The sequence below is a fragment of the Plutella xylostella genome, chromosome 26, assembly GCF_932276165.1.
Source record: "Plutella xylostella chromosome 26, ilPluXylo3.1, whole genome shotgun sequence".
Lineage (NCBI taxonomy): Eukaryota > Metazoa > Arthropoda > Insecta > Lepidoptera > Plutellidae > Plutella > Plutella xylostella.
In genome coordinates this window covers 6,244,285-6,269,215 of record NC_064006.1, presented here as the reverse complement: position 1 = coordinate 6,269,215, position 24,931 = coordinate 6,244,285, and the positions used below count along the sequence as shown (strand labels likewise).

Here is a 24,931-nt window from a genome sequence, read left to right as displayed (position 1 = left end):
ACCGGTTCTGTTCTATCCTATTATAAGTGTAGGTACTTATAGTAGGATAGAATAGAACCTAGTTTATTAAGTAGTTTATTAGTTAAGTTATATTATGAGTGAGAGCTTATAACTGCCAATAAACTGCTTTGCAGTTTGGCGGTGTATTGTCATTAAAATTTTTTGTGTTTTCTTATGAATAAATAAACTTATCTATCTATCACCCAACCGCACCGAACCGTACCTAACCTAACCTAAGCTCGCCTAATTACAACGTTCGGACAAGTCCTTGGAAACTGTTGTGTAAACATCAGGGAGCAAGCGTTCGACGAACGCACTGGCACATCATATATATCAGTACGTCTAAGCAATGGGGTCATAACTCGATCGTTGGACGCTTTATTCGCCAGTCACAATACAGCGCCAAAGGAATTACATGCCTCACTTGTCTGGTTGAGTATCTTTCTTCCGGCGGTGGTCGTTCGAAATTTATAAAAACACTATCGGAAGAGATGATTATGATGCTTGTAGACGGCGGACGGGCGCACCGCATCGGTACTGACGCCGCGGGGCGAATTTGAACACTTCAAGTGGAAGGCAATGCATCTGGAATACTTCAGCGACAGTTGACAAAGCCGATGCAGTGTTATCTGCAACAAGAGGACGGCGAGTGGAGCGTGAATCGGATGACGATGCATATGGAGATGAACCGGCGCCGGGTGCAAGAGTTGGAAACGCTGGAGCCCGACGAGGTGCAGCAAATGATAATTGGACCAATACAAGACTTGTTTTGTTACTTTGTCAAGAACGCGCTTTTAATCAAGGAGATGCTGAGAGAGTATTACTTATCGAAGACGATTGAGGGGATTGAATTCATGTTCAAGCGGGGAGCGATCGAACGAGTCAAGACTGCGATCACAGTCGCTCGAATATTGGTATTTCAAGAAACCCTAAGCCAGAGGATGGCGCGCTGCCGACAATTGCAAACGATTCAAGATCCCGGCTGCGGTAGCGAGGCGAACGTAAACGAGGGCTGACGTACTGATATATATGATGTGCCAGTGCGTTCGTCGAACGCTTTCTCCCTGATGTTTACACAACAGTTTCCAAGGACTTGTCCGAACGTTGTAATTAGGTGCGGCTGCGACGTATTCATCATAAGGTACCTGGTAACTACCCGGTCCTCCAAGTCTGCCTGTCTGCACTCTTCCATCGACGGCACCGACGCCATCGGCGGCAACGTATTCGGTCTGTGTCTCGACGAGTTGTTGGCTGCTGCCGCCTCCGACTGTTGCATCTCCTGATCCGGCGGTCCTCCCCTTAAGTTCAAGAGTTTCAGACTCCCATTCGTTATCATCTTCACTGATGCTGATGATGGTGGCGTCTGCTGCTGATGCTGCTGCTGACTTCTGTAGTCTTGATCTTGGAGTTGTGGCGATTGTGATGACACGGGAGAGTCGGGCGGAGTCAAGTCCATTACTAGTATTTATGTACTTGGTTAGGTCACTTCCACCACCGCCGTTGCCGCCGCCGCCGCCGCCGTTCACGTACAAGTACCGCAGATACTTTTCGACCCCTTCCGCACTCGTTACTATGTGATAATAGTATTTATGTGTTGTGTTCATCGCTCGTTTGCGACAACTGATGCCCCGCCCCGCTCTCGCCGCCCTTTTATACACGCCCGATGCACCTTTCTCTTTTTGACATTTTAAATTTATGTTTTCTTGACACGCGATCCAATTGAGTCTAGAAAAGTCTAGACTAGTTTAATTGCTGATTGCATCATACATATTTATTGCTTATTTATTTCTCGTCTATAATTAGTCTTTATGATGATTGTGTGCAACATTGTAGTTTTAATTTGTTACGGTGCGCGCGCTCTCTCGCATCCCCCTTTTCGTGAGTGTATCACTGGCGCGGGCGCCGCGGTGAGGTAGCCGTTCCGCGACGCGCGGGGGGAGGCGGCGGCAGGCTCGCGACTGGAACTCTGTCGCGCTCTCGTGAGTACGCTTATTCTTACTTGGCGTGCGCACGTGTTTTCTAGTTACGGGTATTAACGTTGTTGTAACGTTCATTACTATAAGTACAGCGCTGTGTACCAAAGGATTGTCTTTTTATGACCGGTAAGTTTATAATAATTTTTTTTCTTTAAATCCTTTTGTCTCTGTGTTTTCTTTAGGTCACTGCTATATTTGCTCTGTTTGTCGGACATGCGATCCACAAGCCAGTTTAGATGTTTATCGGACATACCATCCACAAGCTATTTTTGATGTTTGTCGGACATACCATCCACAGACACGACTCAAACATTGAGCTGTGCGGCTCAAAAATTGAGCGGCGCGGCTCGGAAGTTGTGGCGCGCGGCCCGATGATTGAGCCGCGCGGCTCAAAGATTGGGCCGCGCGGCACGACCTTTGAACGGCGCGGCTCAATTTTTGAGCCGCACAGCTCAATGTTTGAGTCGTGTCTGTGGATGGTATGTCGCCGCGCGGTTCGATTTATGAGCCTTATAACTTGGAAGCCGACGCGCACGGCTCATAAAAATTGAGTGGCATATTTTTAATGCAGAGCACCTCTTTCTTTAGATGGCACGAGAAATGGAGTTGGTGACCCTCGGTCACCTTCTGGACGAGCGTGGGGAGACCGAGGAAGACGAAGAGATCCTAGAACGAGTCAAGACCCTCGCACAAAAATATCTTCCTGAAGGTTGGACGCAGTGGGAGGTTTCCAGCGCGTCTAAGGAGGACATCTTCGGCGACAAGCTGGAGGCAAGCGTGTTTAACAAACTTGTCTTCGCCTTACCCACAGTAGGTCTAGCTAAAGCTTTCAACCCTGAAGCAGATCACCTCTCGGAAAAAGGTTACCGGGACATGAGGTGTAAGTTACTCGACTGGGCCTTTGCAAGAGCTTTAATATTGGGACCACCAGCTATCGCTAATCGAGTTAGGGGCTCGGCAGCTCGCACAGAGCTATTCAAACAGTCTATCGAATCGATAAGACCTCTTCTGCATACTCGGGTGGAAGCTGATAGAATCCTCTCGGGAAACCGGTCTGGGTCCGAGGAGACCAATCGTCGACGCCGCAGCGCTTCTATAGCCACGGAGGATTCTCGAACAAAGAGGAGAAGAGTATCTCCATCACCTACTACTAGCAGAGCGCAAGATAGCAGATTGGATGCTTTAGAGCAAAAAATGGACAATATGTTCTCGCTGCTGCTGGAAAAATTTGAAGGTAGGCCTGGTTCTACTGCCGGATCTGTAGGTTCAGAAGAGTATTCTGATTCGGAAAACGAAGGTTCATGGAGACCACCATCTGTAGACCCCTTCCCGAATATTTCAAGCCACGAGGTCAACACATCAGTGGAACTAGATTTTGCCCCCAATGTAAGAGAGGCTGATCCACTCATTGCTGAGCCAACCCCAGACATAAAACGAGAGGGCATAGAATGTCAAAGGCTCGGTAGTGAAGGATGGAGCCGAATTCGCTACAAGGAGGTTGAAAGGCATTTACAGGCGTCTCCTGTTTTTAGTCCCTTAAAGGTAAATGTCGACCTGGGATGTCTTCCGAGTCAACCGTCTCCATGGCTGACCAAACAGGAGGGCGTATTAGGCACAACCACCCACGCCTTGCTTATGCAAAGGAAAGCTCTCGCAGAGGGCTTAAATGCGGTTATAAAAAAATTCCCGGAGGTAAGTGAAGAACTGCGCACGCTACTGACGTCACCCGAATCGCAGTTCAAAACTATTTCGGACAATTTACTGCAATACATATGCGCCCACCGCGCAGAAGCGATCGAAATGAGGCGCAAATCTTTCAAAGCTCGCAACGAGGTGCTGAATGAGGCCCTGCACCGAATCAACCCGTCGCCAACACACCTCTTTGAAGAGAAGCAGCTCAACGGGTTGATAAAACATAATGGCGGGTTGCATCAAGTCTTCGTGACAGCGAAATTTCAGAATAAGAAGAGCAAGCCTACCTTTCGCAAGCCAGCATCTGCCGTACCATCTTCTGCAAAAGGAAATCCAGGTTCCTGGCGACAGGCTGCCACATCCTCACGGAATCCTGCTAGCCGTCCGTCCAACAATCGGCCAGGTTGTTCCAAGTTTAGCGGCAAGCAGCACAACCGCTCCGGTAAGGACTTCAAGTTACAAAAGGGCCGTAAATATTGACAATTTCCGGGGGGGCAGTTGAGGGGTGCGCTAGAACATTGGAAGAAGTTACGAGCTCCAAAAAGTGTATTAAAGATAATTTCGGGATATACAATACCGTTTGTGATGAAACCACATCCTCCATACCTCTCCACGAAAATATAAAAAGATTCGAGACAAAAACCTCACAGTCGATGACTATAGAGCTGAACAACCTTGTCGCATCAGGAGTAGTAGAAAGATGCAATACCGCAACCGGGTTTTTGTCACGAATGTTTCTTATTCCGAAGGCAAACGGGAGCCTGAGACAGATTTTCGATCTCCGCCGCCTAAACTTGTATTTGGACCCAGCGAAATTTCGCTTGATCAATCAGAATCAGGTACCCAATTTTCTTCAGCAAAACGATTTCTTAGGAAAGATAGATATCAGGCAGGCGTATTTTCACATCCCAATAAAGGAGAGCCATCGCAGGTTCCTTTCCTTCGCTTACGGGGAGAAATTGTTTCAAATTACGTCTCTTCCGGTTTGCCTCTCCAGCGCCCCTCTAGCTTTCTCACGTGTCAGCAAATGGGTGGCAAGTTTCTTGAGGGAAAGGGGGCTTCGAGTTCTAGTTTACTTAGACGACTTTTTGTTTGCTCACCAAGATCCAGACGAGCTATAGAGACAGCTGAGCTACGCAGTAAATATTCTTCAAGTTCTAGGTTGGTGCGTGAATTTGGAAAAATCCATACTGAACCCAATAAAGCAAATAGAGTTCCTAGGAATAAACTGGGACCCAGCTACAAATCAAAAATGTCTCCCAGCTGCAAAGGCAGATCGATTGCGAGCAGATGTCGAAAAGATTCTAAGAGAAGGTCGATGGTCGTGGCACTCGGGCGCAGCCCTCATAGGCAGGATGGGCTTCGCGTCTCTCGTCTTCTTCTTCTTCTTGTCGTGTCGATGGCAACTGTCACACTTCCGAGGCCCAGTGGGCCGCCACGTCGATACCCCTCTGGTTGGCCTTGAGGAGGTCTTCCCGGGTGCAGGTGTTGGGACATCCAGGGCACACCATCAGGTGCTCCATGGTCTGTGGAGACGCACCACATGCGCAGATGTTGGAGGCAGGGCCGCGGTAACCCCACCTGCACATGTTTTCTCCGCATCGGCCCATGTTTGTCCTGAGTCGGTTGAGTGACTTCCATGTCGCCCAGGGTAGTTCGTGTCCGGGAGGCAGGGACTCATTGGGAGGGATGAAGGAGTTCGCCATCGGGTATTTTGCCTGCCATAGGTCTATCCTTTCCTTTGATGGGTCCTTGTGCGAGGCAACTGTAGGCCTAAGAAAGCTTTTCCGGCTTTTAAGTCGGTAAGGAGCTGGTTCTTGGTTGTAGAGCGGGTGCCTCGGGTCGGTCTCCTGTCTGTGTTTTTCTCGAGAGCAGGTAGCCTCTCTACGCACATCGGGGGGGGCGATACCGCACAGTGAGTACAGCATCCAAACCGGTGTCGGCTTAAGGCATCCCGTGATTGTCCGGCAGGTGTCGTTTAAGGCCACATCCACTTCCCTGCAATGCGCAGATCTCGCCCACACGGGGCAGGCGAATTCACCTGCAGAGTAGCATAGTGCCAGTCCTGTGGTCCTCAGTACTTCCGGTAATGCACCCCACTTGGTTGACGTAAGCTTCCTGAGTAGGTTGTTGCGTGAGCTCACCTTCCGTTTGAGGCTTACGCAATTCAATTTAAAGGTGAGGGCACGGTCCAGTGTGATGCCTAAGTATTTGGGGTGGTCATTGTGCTCAATTTTTGTCCCACGCCATGTGATGTTGAGTGTGCGTTGTGCTTGGCGGTTACGGAGGTGGAACACGCAGGACTCCGTTTTGGAGGGGTTTGGCTTCAGCGCATTGTCCTCGTAGAATTTCCCCAAGCCTTCCAGAGCAGCACCAAGGTTGTCTTCTGCTTCCTCGAACGATTTTGTTTGAGTAGCTAAGGCTAGGTCGTCGGCGTATAGAAAACTTGACAGGTCCTGGGGCTGGTCATTCGTGTATATGTTGAAGAGGATTGGCGCCAGGACACTGCCTTGGGGGAGGCCGTTTTTCTGTATGCGCCATCTGCTTTTCTTCGCATACAGGGACACCTGGAATCGTCTATTTTGCAGCATCTCACCCAGAAAGCGAACAAAGTCATTGTCCTTCGTTAAACTTTGTACCTTTCCCAGCAGCCTTCCGATGTTTACTGTGTCGTATGCGGCTGATAGATCGACAAAGACCACACCAGTAACCAATCCTTGCTCGAATCCGTCTTCGATGTACTGAGCGAGCTTTAGGGTTTGGTTGGTGCATGACTTCCCTGGCCTGAATCCAGCCTGCTCGGGTATAAGCATCGGATCTATGCGACTGGACAGGCGGTTGAGGAGAAGCCTTTCCAAGAGTTTGTAGGTGTGGCACAAAAGCGAGATCGGTCGAAAGTTTTTTGCTTCCACGGGCAGTTTTCCAGGCTTGAGGAGGGCGACGATTTTAGATTTTCTCCATAGCTTCGGGATTTTGGCGCTACTGAGACAACTGTCTCAGTAGCGTCTCTCGTAACTCCCCTGGGTCGTTTGCATTCCAGAAATCTTCAAAGAGCCAGTCGAAAACTTATGCAAGAATTGCCGAACCGAATGGTTATAGTTCCTTCCCAGGCACTAGCCGACTGTCTTTGGTGGCTTCAAAATTTGAGGGTTACAGGAAAGATCTTTCTGCCAGATCCGAATATATTTGTAACTACAGATGCCTCCGACGAGGGCTGGGGCGTTCAGCTCAGCGATTATCATCTCTCCGGGAAATGGTCGACAGATCAAATGGAATGGCACATAAACAGGAAGGAGCTCTTCACTGTTCATATAGCCTTAATAAAGTTCCAGGATATTGTTCGAGGCCAGTAAATAATGGTGCAGTCCGACAACAAGACAGTGGTTTCGTATCTGAGGAATCAGGGAGGCACAAGGTCAGTAGTGCTCCTGGAAGCCACGCGAGAGATACTACTACTGGCAACGAGTCTTGGCGTAACAATCCACTGCTATTACCTCCCGGGTCGGTACAATTGTGTAGCAGATTGTTTGTCGAGGGGGAAGAAACTACCAGATTGGCATCTTTGCAAAGAGATCCTGGGACAAATTTTCTTGAAATGGGGCTTACCGCAGATATATTTGTTCGCCACAAGCCAATCGAGAGTAGTTCCGGAATATGTGTCGATAGAAGCCAACGACACGCAGGCTCAGTTTATCAATGCTTTCAGCCGCCCTTGGCAGTATCAGCTAGCTTGGGTCTTTCCTCCTCCACCCCTAATTCCCAGGGTACTCCAACACCTCAACAAGTCATTGGGCACGTTCCTTGTAGTGGTACCGCGTTGGGAGGCAGTCTTTTGGAGGAGCGATCTCAAACGAAGAGCCCTGGAGGCCCCGTTTCAGATTTCCAACTTAGACAGAAATCTAGTCGATCTGTCTACGAACCGACCACCTCCGAAGGTAGAAAACTTGAATTTAGAGGTCTGGAAGATACGGGGTGGGGTATTTTTGTCGAAGGTTTGAACTCTAGTGACGTAGATCTGATACAGTCTGCTTGGAGAGATTCAACTTGGCGCACTTATCAATCGGCCTGGAAACAGTGGGTCTCGTGGTGTAAACAAGATGGGATAATACCTCGTAGTCCTCGACCCCAACAGGTAGCCAGCTATCTGGGCTATCTTTGCCGCGTTAAAAAGCTGGCTCCTCCAACAATTTTAGTTCATAAGTCGGTTATCATGACTTTGGCTGATCCTACACAAGAAAAACGATTAGCAGGTCATCCACTGATAACAGCCATGGTTAAGGCAATCACTATCAAAAAGTGTTCATCTTCTTTAAATAAGTCGCATATTTGGAATGTCCAGGACCTGTTGCAATGGTTGAGGTCTCATGTTCCGGCTAAGGATAGCATTTTGCAAGTTTCTCGGCATGTCGCACTTCTCCTCTTATTGGCCTCAGGTCGTAGAGTGCACGACCTTACTCTTTTATGCATAGACGATCAGCATTGTGAGAGAACGGACTCGTCGGTGACGTTTTGGCCAAAGTTTGGATCAAAGACGGATAACATACATAACCGCCAATCAGGGTGGCAGTTGAAGAGTTCTGGAGATCCGGAATTGAGTCTTGTAAAATGGATAGATTACTTAATTAACCTGTCAGCAAGTAGAAGAGGAGCTCGAAGTGACTTGCATAGCTTATTCATAACTACGCGAGGCGTGGTAAAAGCGGCATCAAGAGCCGTTATTGCTGGTTGGCTTAAGGGGCCGTTTAAGGATCTAGGCATTCAGTGTAGCCCTGGGTCGATCAGGTAAGCAGTAGCGTCTAATGATTTTGAGCATAATGTGCCCATAGACAACATTCTTAGACGAGGCAATTGGAGAGGTTCGGAAAACTTCTTTAAACATTACTGTAAAACGGTAGAGCAACCCAGAACGATCAATCAAAATGTCCTAAATTACTCTTTTACAGCAGTTTAATGTAAAATGATGATTGCCCTTTTATTTTGATTAGATTTGTTTTTCTATAATATAATTATTGTCTGTGTATTAATATTTAGTTGTGTAAATTTTTTACACAACTAAATATTATTATATTTAGCTTAGCTTAGCATTAAGCTTAGGTATGTGATTCCTGGTATCTTATTCATGATCTCAATGTAAAAGCCAATCTTGGGTTTATGTTATTGATTTTTGAGATTTTATTTAGCATTAAGTACCTAATAATAATTAATAATGACTGATATGTTTAAATATAGTAACATGTTAGACTGATAAGTGCTGTGATTAAGTCTTATTGTTATGATGATTACATAATAACCTTTATTATTAATACTAATGTTAACAGTTCTTAGCATTAAAGAAAAAGTATTTCTTTTTATCACTTGTTTTATTATTTTCCTGCTCTAGGAATTTAGTAACCTTGTCACAGTACGCTTTAGGGCGCCGGCAGATTATAAACAATTCTCCGATAGGTCAAGCCGAAGGCACAGAACTCAAATAGAACCGTTTTCCACCCCGAAGGGAAGAAAACGATTATTTCAGGTCTTGCCGAGGCTTGACCTGAGCAAGGCCTTGCCGGCTCGGAGTAGGTAGGTACTAACGAGAGCGCGACAGAGTTCCAGTCGCGAGCCTGCCGCCGCCTCCCCCCGCGCGTCGCGGAGCGGCTACCTCCCCGCGGCGCCCGCGCCAGTGATACACTCAGAGACGAGAGGTACGTAGGTAGAAGACATGTGTGTACTGTTAGGTAGGTAGGTAATCTCCGATAGGTCAAGCCTCGGCAAGACCTGAAATAATCGTTCTATTATAGCACTTTGTTGAAAAAAAATTAGATTTTATTTGTGTTGAAAAGCAGGTTGTCACAGTCAGCCAGATTACGTTTAGCATCCAGTTCTGAATCTGTCGATGAGTTGGTAAAGGATATGCGCAGGCAGCTGTTACCCCAAAAAGCAGCCACAGCCATACACGCCAAGTTGCAGCAGGCGCGGCAGGGTGACAGAAGTATTGCTGATTTCGGTAAGCAAATTACAGAGCTTTTTGTTGACCTGACAATTTCACAGGCGGACGGAAAATCGAGTTTAGTTACGATGTTTTGAAGCCATTAAACGAAAAACTTGCCATAAAAAAGTTTTCCGACGGCCTGCGAAACCGCAGGTTAAACACTATTATTGCGGCACGAGACTACAAAACACTTAAGGACGCCATTCAGGCGGGCCAAGATGAGGAAATATCATCAGCATCCACTTCTACAGAAGTCAAGGGTATGTACCAGCATGCGCGGCCTTATCATAATAAATCTTTCAGGTCACCTCGAGGAAACAGAGGCTACTACGGAGGTGCTCGTCATTTTACAAGAGGTAGGGGGTCCAGCTACTATCGGCGTCCCACGCAAGAGCCCCCCCAAGGGTTTTACCAAAGGTACAATGGGCGTGCAAACGGGTTGCGGGGTAGGTACCCGTCCAGCCGTTATCAGCGCCACTATAGAGGACATAATTCTGGTCCAATTAAAAATATTAATTGCATGACAACGGAACAAAACAGAAATACACAGGAAAATGAGTTGAACGAGGAAAATTTAAACCATTTTTTTTCGATCCTTACATTTAAACTGTTATATAGTAACAGTTTAAACAAAGTTACATAAAAAAATATAATCGGCTAGTAGGTAGCTACAATTACTTTAATAGTATCTTAATTAATTATAACGATATACTTCAATATGTGTAAAAGTACTTATACTAAACTATCTATATATTTTACAAATAAAAAATATAATAATATAAAATACTTGTAATAACATCCTGGCCTGGAAATATTCTACCCTTGATAAACAGGAGTTTATCAAAGGTAGAATATTTCTTTTAGTTAGCTGCGGTCGCCCGGGATGGTTCCGAGGAGGCTGGCAGCGTTCCCTCTCTGTATAGCCAGGCTGATGCGCTGGCTGAGATAGCTGCCAGCCCTCTGGTCCCTTGATACCTCGACCAGGCGCGAATAAGTTCTTTTACTAATCGTCGCGCTTCGGGTCCCCACGGCCAGATTTAAATGAGGAGGAACAAAAATCTATTGAAAATATTTGTGCAAAGTTTCCTGACGTTTTTTATTTACCGGGTGACAAATTAACGACAACTTCACTCTATGAACAATCCATCGAATTAAAACCTAATAGTAGGTACCTACACCTGTTTATATAAAACCTTATAGATTGCCCCATGCTCAGAAATCAGAAATAGACAAACAAATTCAACGTATGTTAGATGACGGAATAATTGAAGAGTCTAGAAGCGCATGGTCCAGTCCTTTATTACTAGTACCGAAAAAACTAGATTCAACCGGTGAAAAGAAATGGCGTGTCGTTATCGACTCCCACTACCCAATATAACAGATATACTTGATTCACTTTCTGGAGCCCTGTAGGTACTACTCTCACCTTGACCTTTATCAAGGGTTTTATCAATGTAATTTAAAAGAAAGCAGTAGGCCGTACACAGCTTTTACTACGAATAAAAATCAGTATCAGATGACTAGGCTACCTATGGGCCTAAAAACTAGCCCCAATGCATTCTCCCGTATGATGACCGTGGCTATGTCAGGGTTAAACTACGAGAAATGCCTTGTTTATCAAGATGATTTGTGTGTTTTTGGTCGAAATTTGGCAATTCATAATAAACAATTATTGGATATATTCAGCAGATTACGTAAAGTTAATTTAAAACTCAACCCGGCAAAATGCAAATTTTTACAAAAGAAAATACTCTACCTAGTTCACATCGTATCAAAATCAGGAATATTACGTAGATAGTCGGAAAGGTAGGATGCACAAATGAAATTATGATTGATTAATTTTAAAAATATTATGAAGTACGTAATTTATAATTTATCCACAATAACAAGACATCATATTTACATTGTGCTAATAGAATCACTTCTTTTTAAATGGATCAAATGCAATGTACTTTGGTCTCTATTCACCAACCATTTTTACATAACAATATCATAGTACAAGTATCCAATAGGTATACCTACAGATTTTATATCGCTTTGTTATGCCTCATAGATTAAGGTATCGGTCACCAAAATTCACTCACTCATCAAGTTGAGCATTCCATCCACTAATAAAGTATTCTACAACACCTTTAATTTATGTTCACATAAGCAGATGGAGTGATTTAGTACCGCCATTTTAGGTTTGTTTCTTTATCATTGCATGCCGTGCATTTCATTTATGTATCGTAGTTACATTTCTTTACAACCACAGGCTTCCTTCTACAAACGACCCTCCAAAAAGCGGCGCATACTCAAGCAGTAATAGCGGCCTGTCCCTCGCAGTGTATCCGAACATTGATGTTCACGGCGGCCAGTTGCGTGACGAAGAACTTGAATATGTAGGGGATGGCGAGCTGCCGCGCCGCCGCCGCGCCGCACAGGCGACACGCGCCCGCGCTGCTCGAGATCAGAGGCCCGAGGAGCGAGCCACAGGAGGTGCAGATTGTAGGATTACAATGAATTGACAAATAAACTAATCTATAATTATTGTCACGTTATGAAATGACAGATCAGGGCTATTTGGCAGATAAGTAAAGCGCAAAGGGAGTGGTTGAGCACCGCCATTTTTGATTTGTTTCTTTATCGGCGCTACGTATTTCAAATTATTATGTAATGTAGGATTGGGTATTTAATTCAATACAAACTTATTACAATTATGATTCACTTTATTGTACGAATTCCTTATTAAGTAGGTATCTACTAATAATAACACAGTTATTATATTTACAAGAGGGTATTGACTTCATTCTGCCTAATATTCCAACAACGACATTTTTACGTCTTGAAACAACTGAGCTTACATTTATAGCGCACTATCCACATTAAAATTCTTTACAACCACAGGCTTCCTTTTACAAACGACCTCCAAAAAGCGGCGCACACTCAAGCAGTAATAGCGGCCTGCCCCTCGCAGTGTATCCGCACATTGATGTTCACGGCGGCCAGTTGCGTGACGAAGAACTTGAATATGTAGGGGATGGCGAGCTGCCGCGCCGCCGCCGCGCCGCACAGGCGACACGCGCCCGCGCTGCACGAGATCAGAGGCCCGAGCAGCGAGCCACAGGAGGTGCAGATTGTCGCCTGGGGAGGGGAGACTTTGTTATTAAACATGGACGGAAAATTATCCACCAACCCGCACTGTCCACCAACCCGCACTTGGCCAGCGTGGTGGACTAGGCCTACACCCTTCCTTCATTAGAAGGAGACCCTTGCCCCAGCAGTGGGGACGTAATGGGTCGTGATGATGGAAAAAACAATTATTTAAAGACATTTTACATAGATAGATACAATACATGCAGTATTTTAATACCCAAGAGCTGAGTACAAATATCTAACCCTGGACCTTCGGCATAGCACCAACCACCGCTAGTTGTTGGGTCTAAAAAGAGGTCGGTCATAAGTTTAAAACGTGTCTGTGCATCTGGGTGTCTGTCTGTGGTAGCGTAGCTCGCAAATGACTCAATCGATTTTCATTTTGTTTTTTTAGGGACATATGGAATGTTGCCCCGTGTTTTCTTGGCTATACTTATTATATTAAAATTGGCTGCGCCGTTCAAAAGTTGTTTAGGATACATTGTGTTAGGTATCATCATCTGCTGGGGCATAGGTCTCTTTCTAATGAAGGAAGGGTTCAGGCCTAGTCCACCACGCTGGCCTAGTGCGGATTGCTTGTACTGAGACTGAGAGAGTTGTCGGGTAAGTGGGCAACCCGACTGTCAGATGTCATCAAGCTGCCCGAAGGCCTCTGACTAGGCTTAACGACTGCTGCCGAAACAGCAACCGGGACCCACGTGTTAGGCACCCTGCGCACTGACCTCGGTCTTGTCGGAGCAGTGCAGCAGGCGGTCCTGCAGTACGAACGACGCGCCGCCTCGGTTAGGTTAGTGCTAGAGTGACCCCCTAGCCTACATTGTGTACATACATACATATGCCCACGCCTGTCTCCCAGAGCGGTAGGCAGATACTAAGGTCCTATCCTCCACGTGCCACGATCCTGACATATTTCTTTCGCTTCCTCTACATTCATAAGTCTCCTCATACATGTTAGGGACATTGCACACTGACCTCGGTCTTGTCGTCTCACTCCATCTCTCCCAGACGCCCCCCTAGCCTACATTGTGTTAGGTTAGGTTATATTGTGTTAGGGACACTGCACACTGACCTCGGTCTTGTCGGAGCAGTGCAGCCTACATTGTGTTATGGACACTGCACACTGACCTCGGTCTTGTCGGAGCAGTGCAGCCTACATTGTGTTAGGGACACTGCACACTGACCTCGGTCTTGTCGGAGCAGTGCAGCCTACATTGTGTTAGGGACACTGCACACTGACCTCGGTCTTGTCGGAGCAGTGCAGCCTACATTGTGTTAGGGACACTGCACACTGACCTCGGTCTTGTCGGAGCAGTGCAGCCTACATTGTGTTAGGGACACTGCACACTGACCTCGGTCTTGTCGGAGCAGTGCAGCCTACATTGTGTTAGGGACACTGCACACTGACCTCGGTCTTGTCGGCGCAGTGCAGCCTACATTGTGTTAGGGACACTGCACACTGACCTCGGTCTTGTCGGAGCAGTGCAGCCTACATTGTGTTAGGGACACTGCACACTGACCTCGGTCTTGTCGGAGCAGTGCAGCAGGCGGTCCTGGAGTACAAACGACGCGCCGTGCGAGATGAGCGCGTCCCGCTCCATCTCGCCGAGACGCACGCCGCCGCCGCGACGACGACCTGCGGGCAAACACACAGATACTAAATACTAACAAAGTAAAGGTAAACAATGAAGAATTTCAAATTCAAAGGTGGACGTGGACGTACTTGTGTGAATTTCTATACAAACAATACTGAATGCGATGCGTCCGTTGCGTACGATCCCGAAAGCTAGGCGCTTACTCTTAACCACACCTAAAAACGGGTACATACCTTTAACAGGCTGTCTCGTCAGTGCATCAACAGCCCCCGTGGTCCGCACCTGCCATTTGTCCGACACCATGTGTCTGAGTCGCTGGTAGTGGATCACACCGAAGAAGATATCAGCCACCATTTCTCGGCCATCCGCTCCACTGGGAACGCAAAATGATAAATAAATACAGTGTTCACACCTTAGACAAGTAAACCACCATATCTCTGGTTCACACAAATAGCTGTGTAATTAGCCTCCGCCTTAGCTTTTCTTTATGAAAAAAAAAAATAGTTTACCAGAAACGGAAAATATTGCGGAAAGCAGCTAGCACATGAGAAGAATACAGAAGATTAAGAAGTTTGCGCACACCGCGTAGCAATACATTATTTTGAGATCAGCTGTTCTCTAAAGTACAAGCCTGAAGCTTGTTTGCTGCTGATGAGGAAACACATTTTATTATACAGATATATAGCCCCTCATCCTACCTGTAAATGTAAATATCGACCCACCTGTACATGCGCTCGGTGCCGTAGTAGTTGTACCCGCCGGCCTCCAGCAGGCGGCCGAAGTGTAACCCACCTGTACATGCCAGTATCAACTGTACACGCCAGTACGAACCTGTACATGCGCTCGGTGCCGTAGTAGTTGTACCCGCCGGCCTCTAACAAGCGTCCGAAGTGGTCCACGGCCGTGTCACCTGTACACACTAGTACCACCTGTACACGCCAGTACGGACCCACCTGTACATGCGCTCGGTGCCGTAGTAGTTGTACCCGCTGGCCTCCAGCAGGCGCCCGAAGTGTAACCCACCTGTACATGCCAGTACCACCTGTACACGCCAGTACGGACCCACCTGTACATGCGCTCAGTGCCGTAGTAGTTGTACCCGCCGGCCTCCAGCAGGCGCCCGAAGTGTAACCCACCTGTACACACTAGTATCGACTGTACATGCCAGTACGAACCTGTACATGCGCTCAGTGCCGTAGTAGTTGTACCCGCCGGCCTCCAGCAGCCGCCCGAAGTGGTCCACGGCCGTGTCCTGCTCGTTGAAGCGGAACGGGGTTGCGTCGTGCACCTGGAATGAGATTTTCAGGTTTCAGGTACATTTTCTTGAATGATAGTATGCGTTGTAGTATTGCGACATAGCAATATGCCTTTATTAGGTTGCACGTGTAATGTCCGTCACGTTATGCTTAGTCAGTAAGTTATACTTGTAGTACTTTTATTCAGTTTTTGGTTATTCAATAAACGACCACCAACAATCAAGCATGTCTTTGACTTGACTTCTCGCCTTCCAACCTGATCACCATCACCACACACTTCATGGCGACCCTGCAGTAAGAACCCAAAGAAGACCCCGCTGCCTATCAGAAAATAAACCAATGAAGACCCGGCGACCTGCACTAAAATGAAGACCAGCAGCTAATTATTCAAGAAGACTTCGGCTACCAAAATGAACAAGATGACCCCAGCGACCAAATCATGAAACCAGCAACGTATCCAGAAGAAAATTCCAATATACTTAAGAAAAATATCAACGTGTGAAATAATGAAGAACAGTCAATATAAAACCAATTAAGAAGAATCCTAACCAAGTCAGCAGTCACATAAAGAAGAAAATCATGAAATTACACATCAAGAGGAGTCCAGGGTATAGCCCGGCCCACACGGAGTCCAGGGTATAGCCCGGCCCACCCAGCAGCAGAGCGTCGAGCCTCCGCCGCCGCCGCCCCCCGCTTCAGCCCCACGCCACGTGCCGACCCGCCGCCGCCGCCCGATGCCACGTGGAGCCGTCTTCAACATCATAATATGTAAAAGTAAGCCCGTGCCTAAAGTTATGCCAAGACCTTTTCCATTCAGTGTCAATTAGTTAATTAATTTGTAATGTCCTTAACAGAGCTTGAAATTGTATATGAGAAATTACCTAGTTAACATTAGAGAGTACCTTGTTAAGATTGGTCCAATTAGAAGACAAAACTCTCAAACAGCTCAAAATAAATTTAAAGAAGCCCAAATAGTGTACAGTCGTTTGGAGCCTATTTCGTCTGAAATAAAAATAAAAATAGAGAACTCTGAGTTAATAGGAGAGACAGTCCAAGTAATTAATAAGTACATTGAAAATATCCATTTTATTTACAGGTTTATTTTAAGTTTAGTGTTTACGGTAGAAAAGAATAAGACACTCGACGATTCTCAGGACGGTGCAGATAGTTTAAAAATGGCGGATAACTTCGATATAAAAACAGCGATAGCCCTGTTGCCCGTAATGACCGGCCAGGAGCAAATCACTTCTCAATTAATAGATTCTATACAACTTTACAGTTCTATGATTGATGACAACGCGCATAAACAATTAATAGAGTTCGTACTTAAAACGAGACTTTCCGCGAGCGCTAAATTAAGATTAAAATCAAAATACGCGACAGTAGAGAGTTTAATTAACGACATGAGAACTCATTTAATTCAGAAAAAATCTGCAGTCGCAATCCAATCACAACTTCATGAAATAAAACAAGGACGTAGATCCATCGAGAAGTTTGGTGCCGATTTAGAACAATTGTTTGTAAACCTTACAATAGCTCAAGCCGACGGAGACGATAAGAAATATGATATATTACGTCAATTAAATGAAAAAATCGCGATTAAACGTTTTGCAGATGGTTTGTCTAATCAGCGTTTGAGTACTATCATAGCCGCGCGAACGTTCGACTCTCTTCCAGAGGCCATTAGAACCGCGATCGACGAGAATTCTTTATCGCCCACCGATGAACAGCCCGTAATGAAAATTAGGCAAAAATAGAGACTACGCGCATAAGGGGCCGTCCATTAATCACGTGAGGTCGTTTTTCTCATTTTTTGACCCCCCCCCTCCCCCTGGTGATATTTGGTGAGGTTTGGGACCAACCCCCCCCTCCCCCCCTGGATCACGTGTATTTTTTTAGAAGTCTATGTAAAGGCAATTTTTGACTAGAAAAAATATAGGTCATACTACAAATCGTTAAAATTTTCAGAAATACCTAATTTTTGACAAAAAATTAATACACGTGATGTCTAACGAGAACCCCCCCTCCCCCGTCGTGATGTTTCGTGAGGTTTTCAGTACCCCCTCCCCCCCCCCTTTGAGCCTCACGTGATTAATGGACGGCCCCTGATAGAGGACGCTCGAGAGTTTATTTTAGTTCGAATCGGTATTCGAATACTGGTCGCGATAACAAGCCACAGTACAATAATAATAATGGCTCATCGTATGCATCATTTTCACAAAACCATGGTCGTGGTAAGCCTACCAGAGGCGCCACGCGAGGCCGCTATCGAGGTTCGACACCTCGGTACATGCAAAATGTAGCAAGAGTCGCTGTTGTCGGATACGACGAAGAGGACATCACATGCAAAATAGCGCGAATGTAATGCAAGCGCAGCGCACTTCAACGGACACACCGGAGCGCACTCAAGTTGCACCGAATAGCGAGTTTTTTCGTGCCTTCAATGAATGAGCACTTTATTTTAAATTATAATATGAGTAGCGTCGTGTCTCTCAGCGTAAGCAACTTAGGTATAAATAAGAAAATAAGTTTATTAGTAGATAGTGGTGCAAGCCTTTGCGTATTAAAATACGAGTGGTTAAGTCAGCACATTGACTTAATTAATGAATTATACTATGATAAAATTACGATTAAAGGTGTTAGTGGTCAATTGTATTCCGAAGGATACATTTATTTAGATTTAATGTATGATAATGTTACTTTTAGAGAGAAGTTTTATGTTTTTAAGAACATGTCATGCTCAGCAAATGGAATATTAGGAGAGATTTTTTTTAGACGATTCAACGCAATTATAGACTATAACACATCGTCTTTAAAGTTATTTTCAAATGACAAAACCGTGTGCATAAAAATAGGCAATAGCCTGAGTGAATATATTCACGTGATACCGCCGCGTTGCGAGATAATTAAATATATTCCTTGTAGCTCTACTGACGATACTGTCATATTAGCACAGGAAATAAAGGAAGGTGTTTTTATTGCCGGAATGATTTCAAAACCTTGCAATGGTAGCATTCCCATAAGAATTTTAAATACGACCGAAAAGGAAGTCGATATTAATTTATATAATGTCCCAATGCAATCAATCAATAATTTTGATATTTGCCAGTTTAATGACGAAAATAAATCAGTCAGCCGCGTCAAAAATTTATTTGACACGCCGATGTTTTCCACTTACCAGGCGATAAATTATCAGTCACAAATCTAATGCAACATAATATAATTTTAAAAGAAAACGTTAGTCCCGCTTATGTAAAACCTTATAGAGTTCCCCAAGCTTTGAAAGGAGAAATTGAGAAACAAATCCAAGAGATGCTGAAAAACGACATCATAGAGGAGACCGTGTCAGAGTGGTCAAGTCCAGTTCTGTTAGTCCCAAAAAAAGCTGATAAATCAAACGAGAAAAAATGGAGATTAGTCATCGATTATCGACAGCGAAATAATAAAATACAGGATGACAAATTTCCACTTCCAAATATCACCGAAATACTTGACTCATTGTCCGGAAGTATTTATTTTTCCAAGTTAGACCTTTCTCAATCTTATTATCAATTGTCTTTAGATCCAAAATCGCGTAAATATACATCATTTAGCTTAAATAAGATGTATCAACTTTCTTTAGACAGAAATTCACGCAAATGCACAGCATTCACAGCAGGAAAACAGTATCAGATAAAACGCTGTCCCTCTCAAGACCAGTGCCAGTGTGTTCTCCAGGCTCATGACCATAGCAATGGCAGGCCTTAACTTTGAAAAATGTTTTATTTACTTAGATGATTGTGTCGTAATAGGAAAATCTATGGAACACCATAATAAAAATCTTATGTGTGTTTTTAACCGATTAAGGGAAGTTAACTTAAAACTTAACCCCATGAAATGCGAATTTTTGAGGAAAGAGATAGTTTATTTAGGGCATAAAATAACATCAGAAGGTATTTTTCCCGACCCAAGCAAAATCGAGGTCACGCGTCACTACCCAAGACTAATTATTACCGACGATTTATTCCGCGATTTGCTGATATAGTATATCCGTTACATGCTTTGTGTAAAAAAGGTGTCAATTTTGAGTGGAATAGCGAGTGTGAAACTGCATTCCAGGATTTAAAATTAGCCCTCACCAACCCTCCAGTCTTGGATTACCCAGACTTTTCAGAAAATAATATTTTCAGGTTACAAACCGATGCATCCAAATTAGGCCTAGGTGGAATTTTGTCCAACAGCAATGGTAAAGTCATAGCGTATGCAAGTCGAAGCCTTAAACCAGCTGAGACCAGATACCCAGTTATTGAGTTAGAGTTATTAGCCATCGTTTGGGCTGTACGCCATTTTCGACCTTATTTATATGGCCGAAAATTCAAAATATTTACTGACCATAGGCCCCTTGTTTATCTATTCGGATTAAACGACCCATCTAGTCGATTAACAAAGTTCCGTTTATATTTAGAAGAATACGATTTTGAGGTAGAATACGTGCCAGGCCGACATAATGCAGCTGCAGATGCGTTAAGTCGTCTCCCGGTTACGTCGAAAGATTTAAAGGAAATGCACGAGCAAGTAGTTTCAGTACTAACTAGAGCTCAAAAGAAAAAGATAGACCTTAAGGAAATTAACACAGACCGACCGACCGAGTCTTCGACCGCCCGTAGGCCTGATCAACCTACAGCAGTTGAAGTACTCAAACGGCCTAAAGATATTATTGAGTTGAGATTTTCAGACAATTATAATAATAAATGTCTTAGACAGTCAAATAATATTGTAAGCGACGCTAGTTATTGCACGTACGTTCCATCGCAATCAGCGATATTTCTTAATACCCGATCATTATCTACTCAAGAAGTGTTAGTGAGGGATTTAGAAAAGTTATGCAAACAGTTAAATATTAACGACTTACTCATTATAAAGAAGTGTCGATAAAAATATACAAAGTTTACTGCGCAGTATAGATAGGTATAAAACCACGTCGCTAAAGTTTCTTATTACAAAAGAAGTTACAAGAATAACTGATAAAGATGAAATAATAACTATATTAAATGATTTTCATATTTTACCCACTAGTGGACATGCAGGTATAAACCGCATGATAAATAATATTAAAAAATATTATTTTTGGCCAGGAATAACAAATGACGTCATTAACTTTGTAAAGAAATGTAAAAGTTGTCAGATTCAAAAGCACACGAACAGGCATACTAAAGAGCCTATGACAATAACTTCTACAGCCAGTACGGCTTTCGAAAGAATTAGTTTAGATATTATGGGTCCATTAGATGTAGATAATTATGATAATAAGTATATTCTCACTTTACAGTGCGATTTAAGTAAATACGTAGAAGCTTATCCTTTGCCTCGTAAGGATACGGAGACGGTGACGAAAGCGTTCGTCACAAACTTTGTCCTTCGTTACGGAGTGCCAAAAACCGTCATTTCGGATAGAGGAACCGAATTTACGTCATCCATAATGGTTGAAACGTGTAGATTATTAGGTATCGAAAAACATATTTCTACCGCATACCACCACGAGACCTTAGGTGCTATAGAAAATACGCACAAACATTTAGGCGCGTATTTACGAATACAGTGCGAAAATAATAAAGCCGATTGGAGTGACTGGGTTCCATTCTGGTGTTTTTCTTTTAACACAAGCGTTCACTCAGAGACGAAATACACTCCATACGAACTTGTATTTGGCAAAATGTGTAATTTACCAAGTAATTTATCAAAGGGAATCGATCCTCTCTATAATCATGACGATTATCCCAAAGAGCTGAAATACAGATTGCAAAAAGCACAAGCAGACGCTATGCCGAATTTGTTACAGAGTAAAATTAGTAGAAAGTGTCTATACGATAAGAATTGTAATAGTGTGAAATATAATACAGGTGATTTAATATTGTTAAAGAACCAAGTAGGTAATAAGCTTGATAATGTGTATGAAGGACCTTATAAAGTGTTAAAGGATATGTCTCCTAATGTTTTAATATCTAAGAAAAATAAAGAAATATTAGTTCATAAGAATAATACGAAATTGTTTTATGATTAGTTTAAGAGTTGTTTACAGTTACAGCTTGTTTAGTATAAATTTTTTTATTATTGTTTTATGTTTATGTTGATTATGTGTAAACATTTTTTTTTCTTAAGGAAGGGTGTGTACCCTTATCTTTTCGGGGGAGATGTAGTGTTGCGACATAGCAATATGCCTTTATTAGGTTGCACGTGTAATGTCCGTCACGTTATGTAAGCACTGACTGAGGTCAGTAAGTTATACTTGTAGTACTTTTATTCAGTTTTTTAATTCAATTTTGGATGAATGGCTCTTTGCCGTGTGTGACTAACACGGCTAACTGGGCCAGAGTCACGTGACCAATGCTCGCGGTATTGAAAAGCAGTCGTTTCGGTTATTTTAGACTATATGTACAGTTAAAACCTGAAACAACCAGACAAACACAATATATGTACAAAAAGACATCACAAGTAAAGGTTAGATTTGTTAGTATATATGTACAAACACATTTACAGTTTAATATTGTTAGTCTTAAGGAATTTGTACAGTATATTAACAAGGGGAGTATGTACAAGGGTTAGAAGATAGTTAGTATTTACAGGTTTGGGGATAGTGGGAGGGAGGATATCATATAAAGAAGATTGAAGATTGGGACATTCGAAGAAGAGATGATCAACAGTTCCTTCACTGGCACCGCAGTCGCAGACAGAGCTATCACGGACCCGAATCCTAGCCAAATGCACCGGGGTGCACGCGTGGCCCAGACGCAGTCTACAAATAGTTGAAGTGGTGGTTTTATCTAATTGTTTGGCTCTAAAAAACCATGGCTTTTTGGGAATATGAGGTTGTATACGGGAGTAGAACTTACCTTTGATGTTCCTGGAAGTGTCCCAAGACACATTCCAGGATCTGTCCAGCCTCGATCCTGCGAGCGAGGCAAGGTCGTGGGCAAAATTTTGGTAATGAGTATCCAGGCCCAAGCCAACGGCATCCTTAGCAAAGGAATCTGCACACTCATTACCAATGATACCACTGTGCCCAGGTATCCAAGCGATAGCTACTTCAATATCCTGAGTCATGCACCGGAATAGGGTTTCTCTAATTTTTAAAATGATAGGAAATTTGCATTTGGATTTAAAGGGAAAGGAAATAATTGCTAGTAAGGAACTGGCCGAATCAGAAAGGATAATAGATTTGTTAAGTTTGTGTGACTCAGCGTACAGAAGCGCCTCGAGAATAGCTGTTGCCTCGCCCGTGAAGACCGAGGATTCAGGGGGACGCTTAAAACTGAGTGCAACTTTGTACTTGGGCAGCCATACGGCCAAACCCACGTTGCTGTTTTCAGAGAGTTTGGAAGCGTCAGTGAAAATGGGGAGCCAGCCTGGCCACTCTGAATTGAGTTTCGCACTTAGAGCTTTTTCAGCGGCAGGAGAGTCTTTACGGATACCTAAATCCATGACTACATTGGGCTGAAAAACTAAGGCGTCGTAAGGAACATCAAACAGAGGGTTAATATTAAATTTTGATGTAGGGTGTGGGAGGTTAGCAGAAAAGATATAAGTTTTTAGTAGATAGGAAAGTCCATGGGTTTCTTGAGTATTACATAGGCGATTAAGGGTATCAAGTTTGGCCAATAAAGGGTGGGAGGTCGATTGCCAAATTCGGAAGAAAAATCGATCACATAAGTATTGCCTCCGAAGTGAGAGAGGAGGGTCAACGCACTCAACCTGGAGGGCATTAGTGGGGGAGGATTTCATCGCTCCCGAAACTATGCGAAGGCACTTATACTGCACTTTGTCTATTTTTTCCAGAGCTGCTTTATTGCACGGATCTATTATGAAGGCAGCGTAGTCGAAATGGCTCCGGACTATAGCATTATAGAGCAGTTTCTGTGAGTACGGGTGAGAACCCCACCAAACACCCGACAGTGATCTGAGGACGTTGACACCCCTCTCACACTTCCGAGCCACATAGCTCATGTGATGGGTACCTGATAACCTGGAGTCCAATATCACGCCTAAGAATTTTACTTCACTTGATACAGCAATTGTATCTTCTCCAATAACGATGTCCACGTCTGGGGTGGTACGCTTTTTGGTAAATACGACTGCTGTACATTTTTGGGTGGATAAGGATAAGCCATGTCGAGTCAGCCAGTCCGAGAGGTATCTTAAGGCCAGATTCAGCTGGACATTGGTCTCTGCTAATGAAGAGGAAGCATAGTAGAGTGCTAGGTCGTCAGCATATTGTAGAATATCGCAAAAGCAGTCAACGGACCGTTCAAGATCATACGTGTAGAGGCTGTACAGGAGAGGGCTCAAGACTGAACCCTGGGGGAGGCCTTTCCAAACAAATTTGGGATGGTCTACGGAACATGTAGGTGATTTAATAAAAATGGATCTCTCCATCAATAGACTGCAAACCAGATGGGTAAGCTTCACTGGAATACTCAGCTGGCGCATTTTCTGCCTGAGCACAGGAAGAAGTACATTGTCGTAAGCAGATGCTACATCAAGAAAGACACCCACCAGGTATTCTTTCCTCTTAAAGGCTATTTGGATGTCAGTAGTAAGAATCGCGAGGCTGTCCAAAGTGCTCATGCCTTTTCTGAACCCAAACTGGGTTTTGGCTAAGATGCCTTTGTTCTCGACTAGCCATTCAAGCCTGCACTTTATTAAATGTTCTAAAACTTTAGCCAAGGAGGAGGATAGGGCGATCGGTCGTCGGGAGTTTGGATCACGAGGGTCTTTGCCAGATTTCAATATAGGTACGACTATCTGCTTACTCCATGAGCTAGGAGTAACTCAATACTCAAGGAAGTAATTTATCAGCTCCAAGTAGACCCGCTTGATCCTTAGGCTTGATTTTGAAAGAAAGGAATACGGGATGCCATCAATACCTGGAGATGAATCGGATAGACCTGATAGAGCAGATTGAAGTTCATCCATGGAGAATGGTGAATCCAGTCTGTCTGAAGATTGTATAATAGACGGGGGTGGAGGAAAAGAATCATAGTGTGGGACATATGGAGGGGCCAGCTTATCACTGAACCCTTCGAGCCATATAGAGGGATCGTTACATGTAATATCCTCAACGTTCCGAGATCCGCGGAAACGTCGGATATATCTCCACACTAAGGAAGGGGGGGATCTGGGGGAGAGACGTTCACAAAACCTGAACCAGCCCTGCTTCTTCTTTTTTTTAAGAAGCCTTTTAGTGCGAGCCGCTATGCGTTTATAATTAATAAAATTGTCCATGTTCATGTTTGAGAGATAAACACCCTCTGCATTATTGCGTTCGTCAATGGC

At 44.2% G+C, this 24,931-nt stretch overlaps 1 protein-coding gene across 1 annotated transcript in view; it reads right to left on the bottom strand.

The window, feature by feature from the left end:
* Positions 1 to 12,509: 12,509 nt before the first annotated feature.
* Positions 12,510 to 24,931, bottom strand: part of LOC105391684 (DNA-directed RNA polymerase I subunit RPA2) — a 34,276-nt gene continuing 21,854 nt past the window's right edge. Inside the window, exons 19-22 of the mRNA XM_048630518.1 lie at positions 15,542 to 15,654; positions 14,600 to 14,739; positions 14,292 to 14,407; positions 12,510 to 12,762 (exon numbers count right to left, since the gene is read on the bottom strand). Of these exons, the coding sequence (XP_048486475.1) occupies positions 12,565 to 12,762; positions 14,292 to 14,407; positions 14,600 to 14,739; positions 15,542 to 15,654 (567 nt within the window). The 3' untranslated portion in view covers positions 12,510 to 12,564. The remainder of the gene's footprint in view (positions 12,763 to 14,291; positions 14,408 to 14,599; positions 14,740 to 15,541; positions 15,655 to 24,931) is intronic.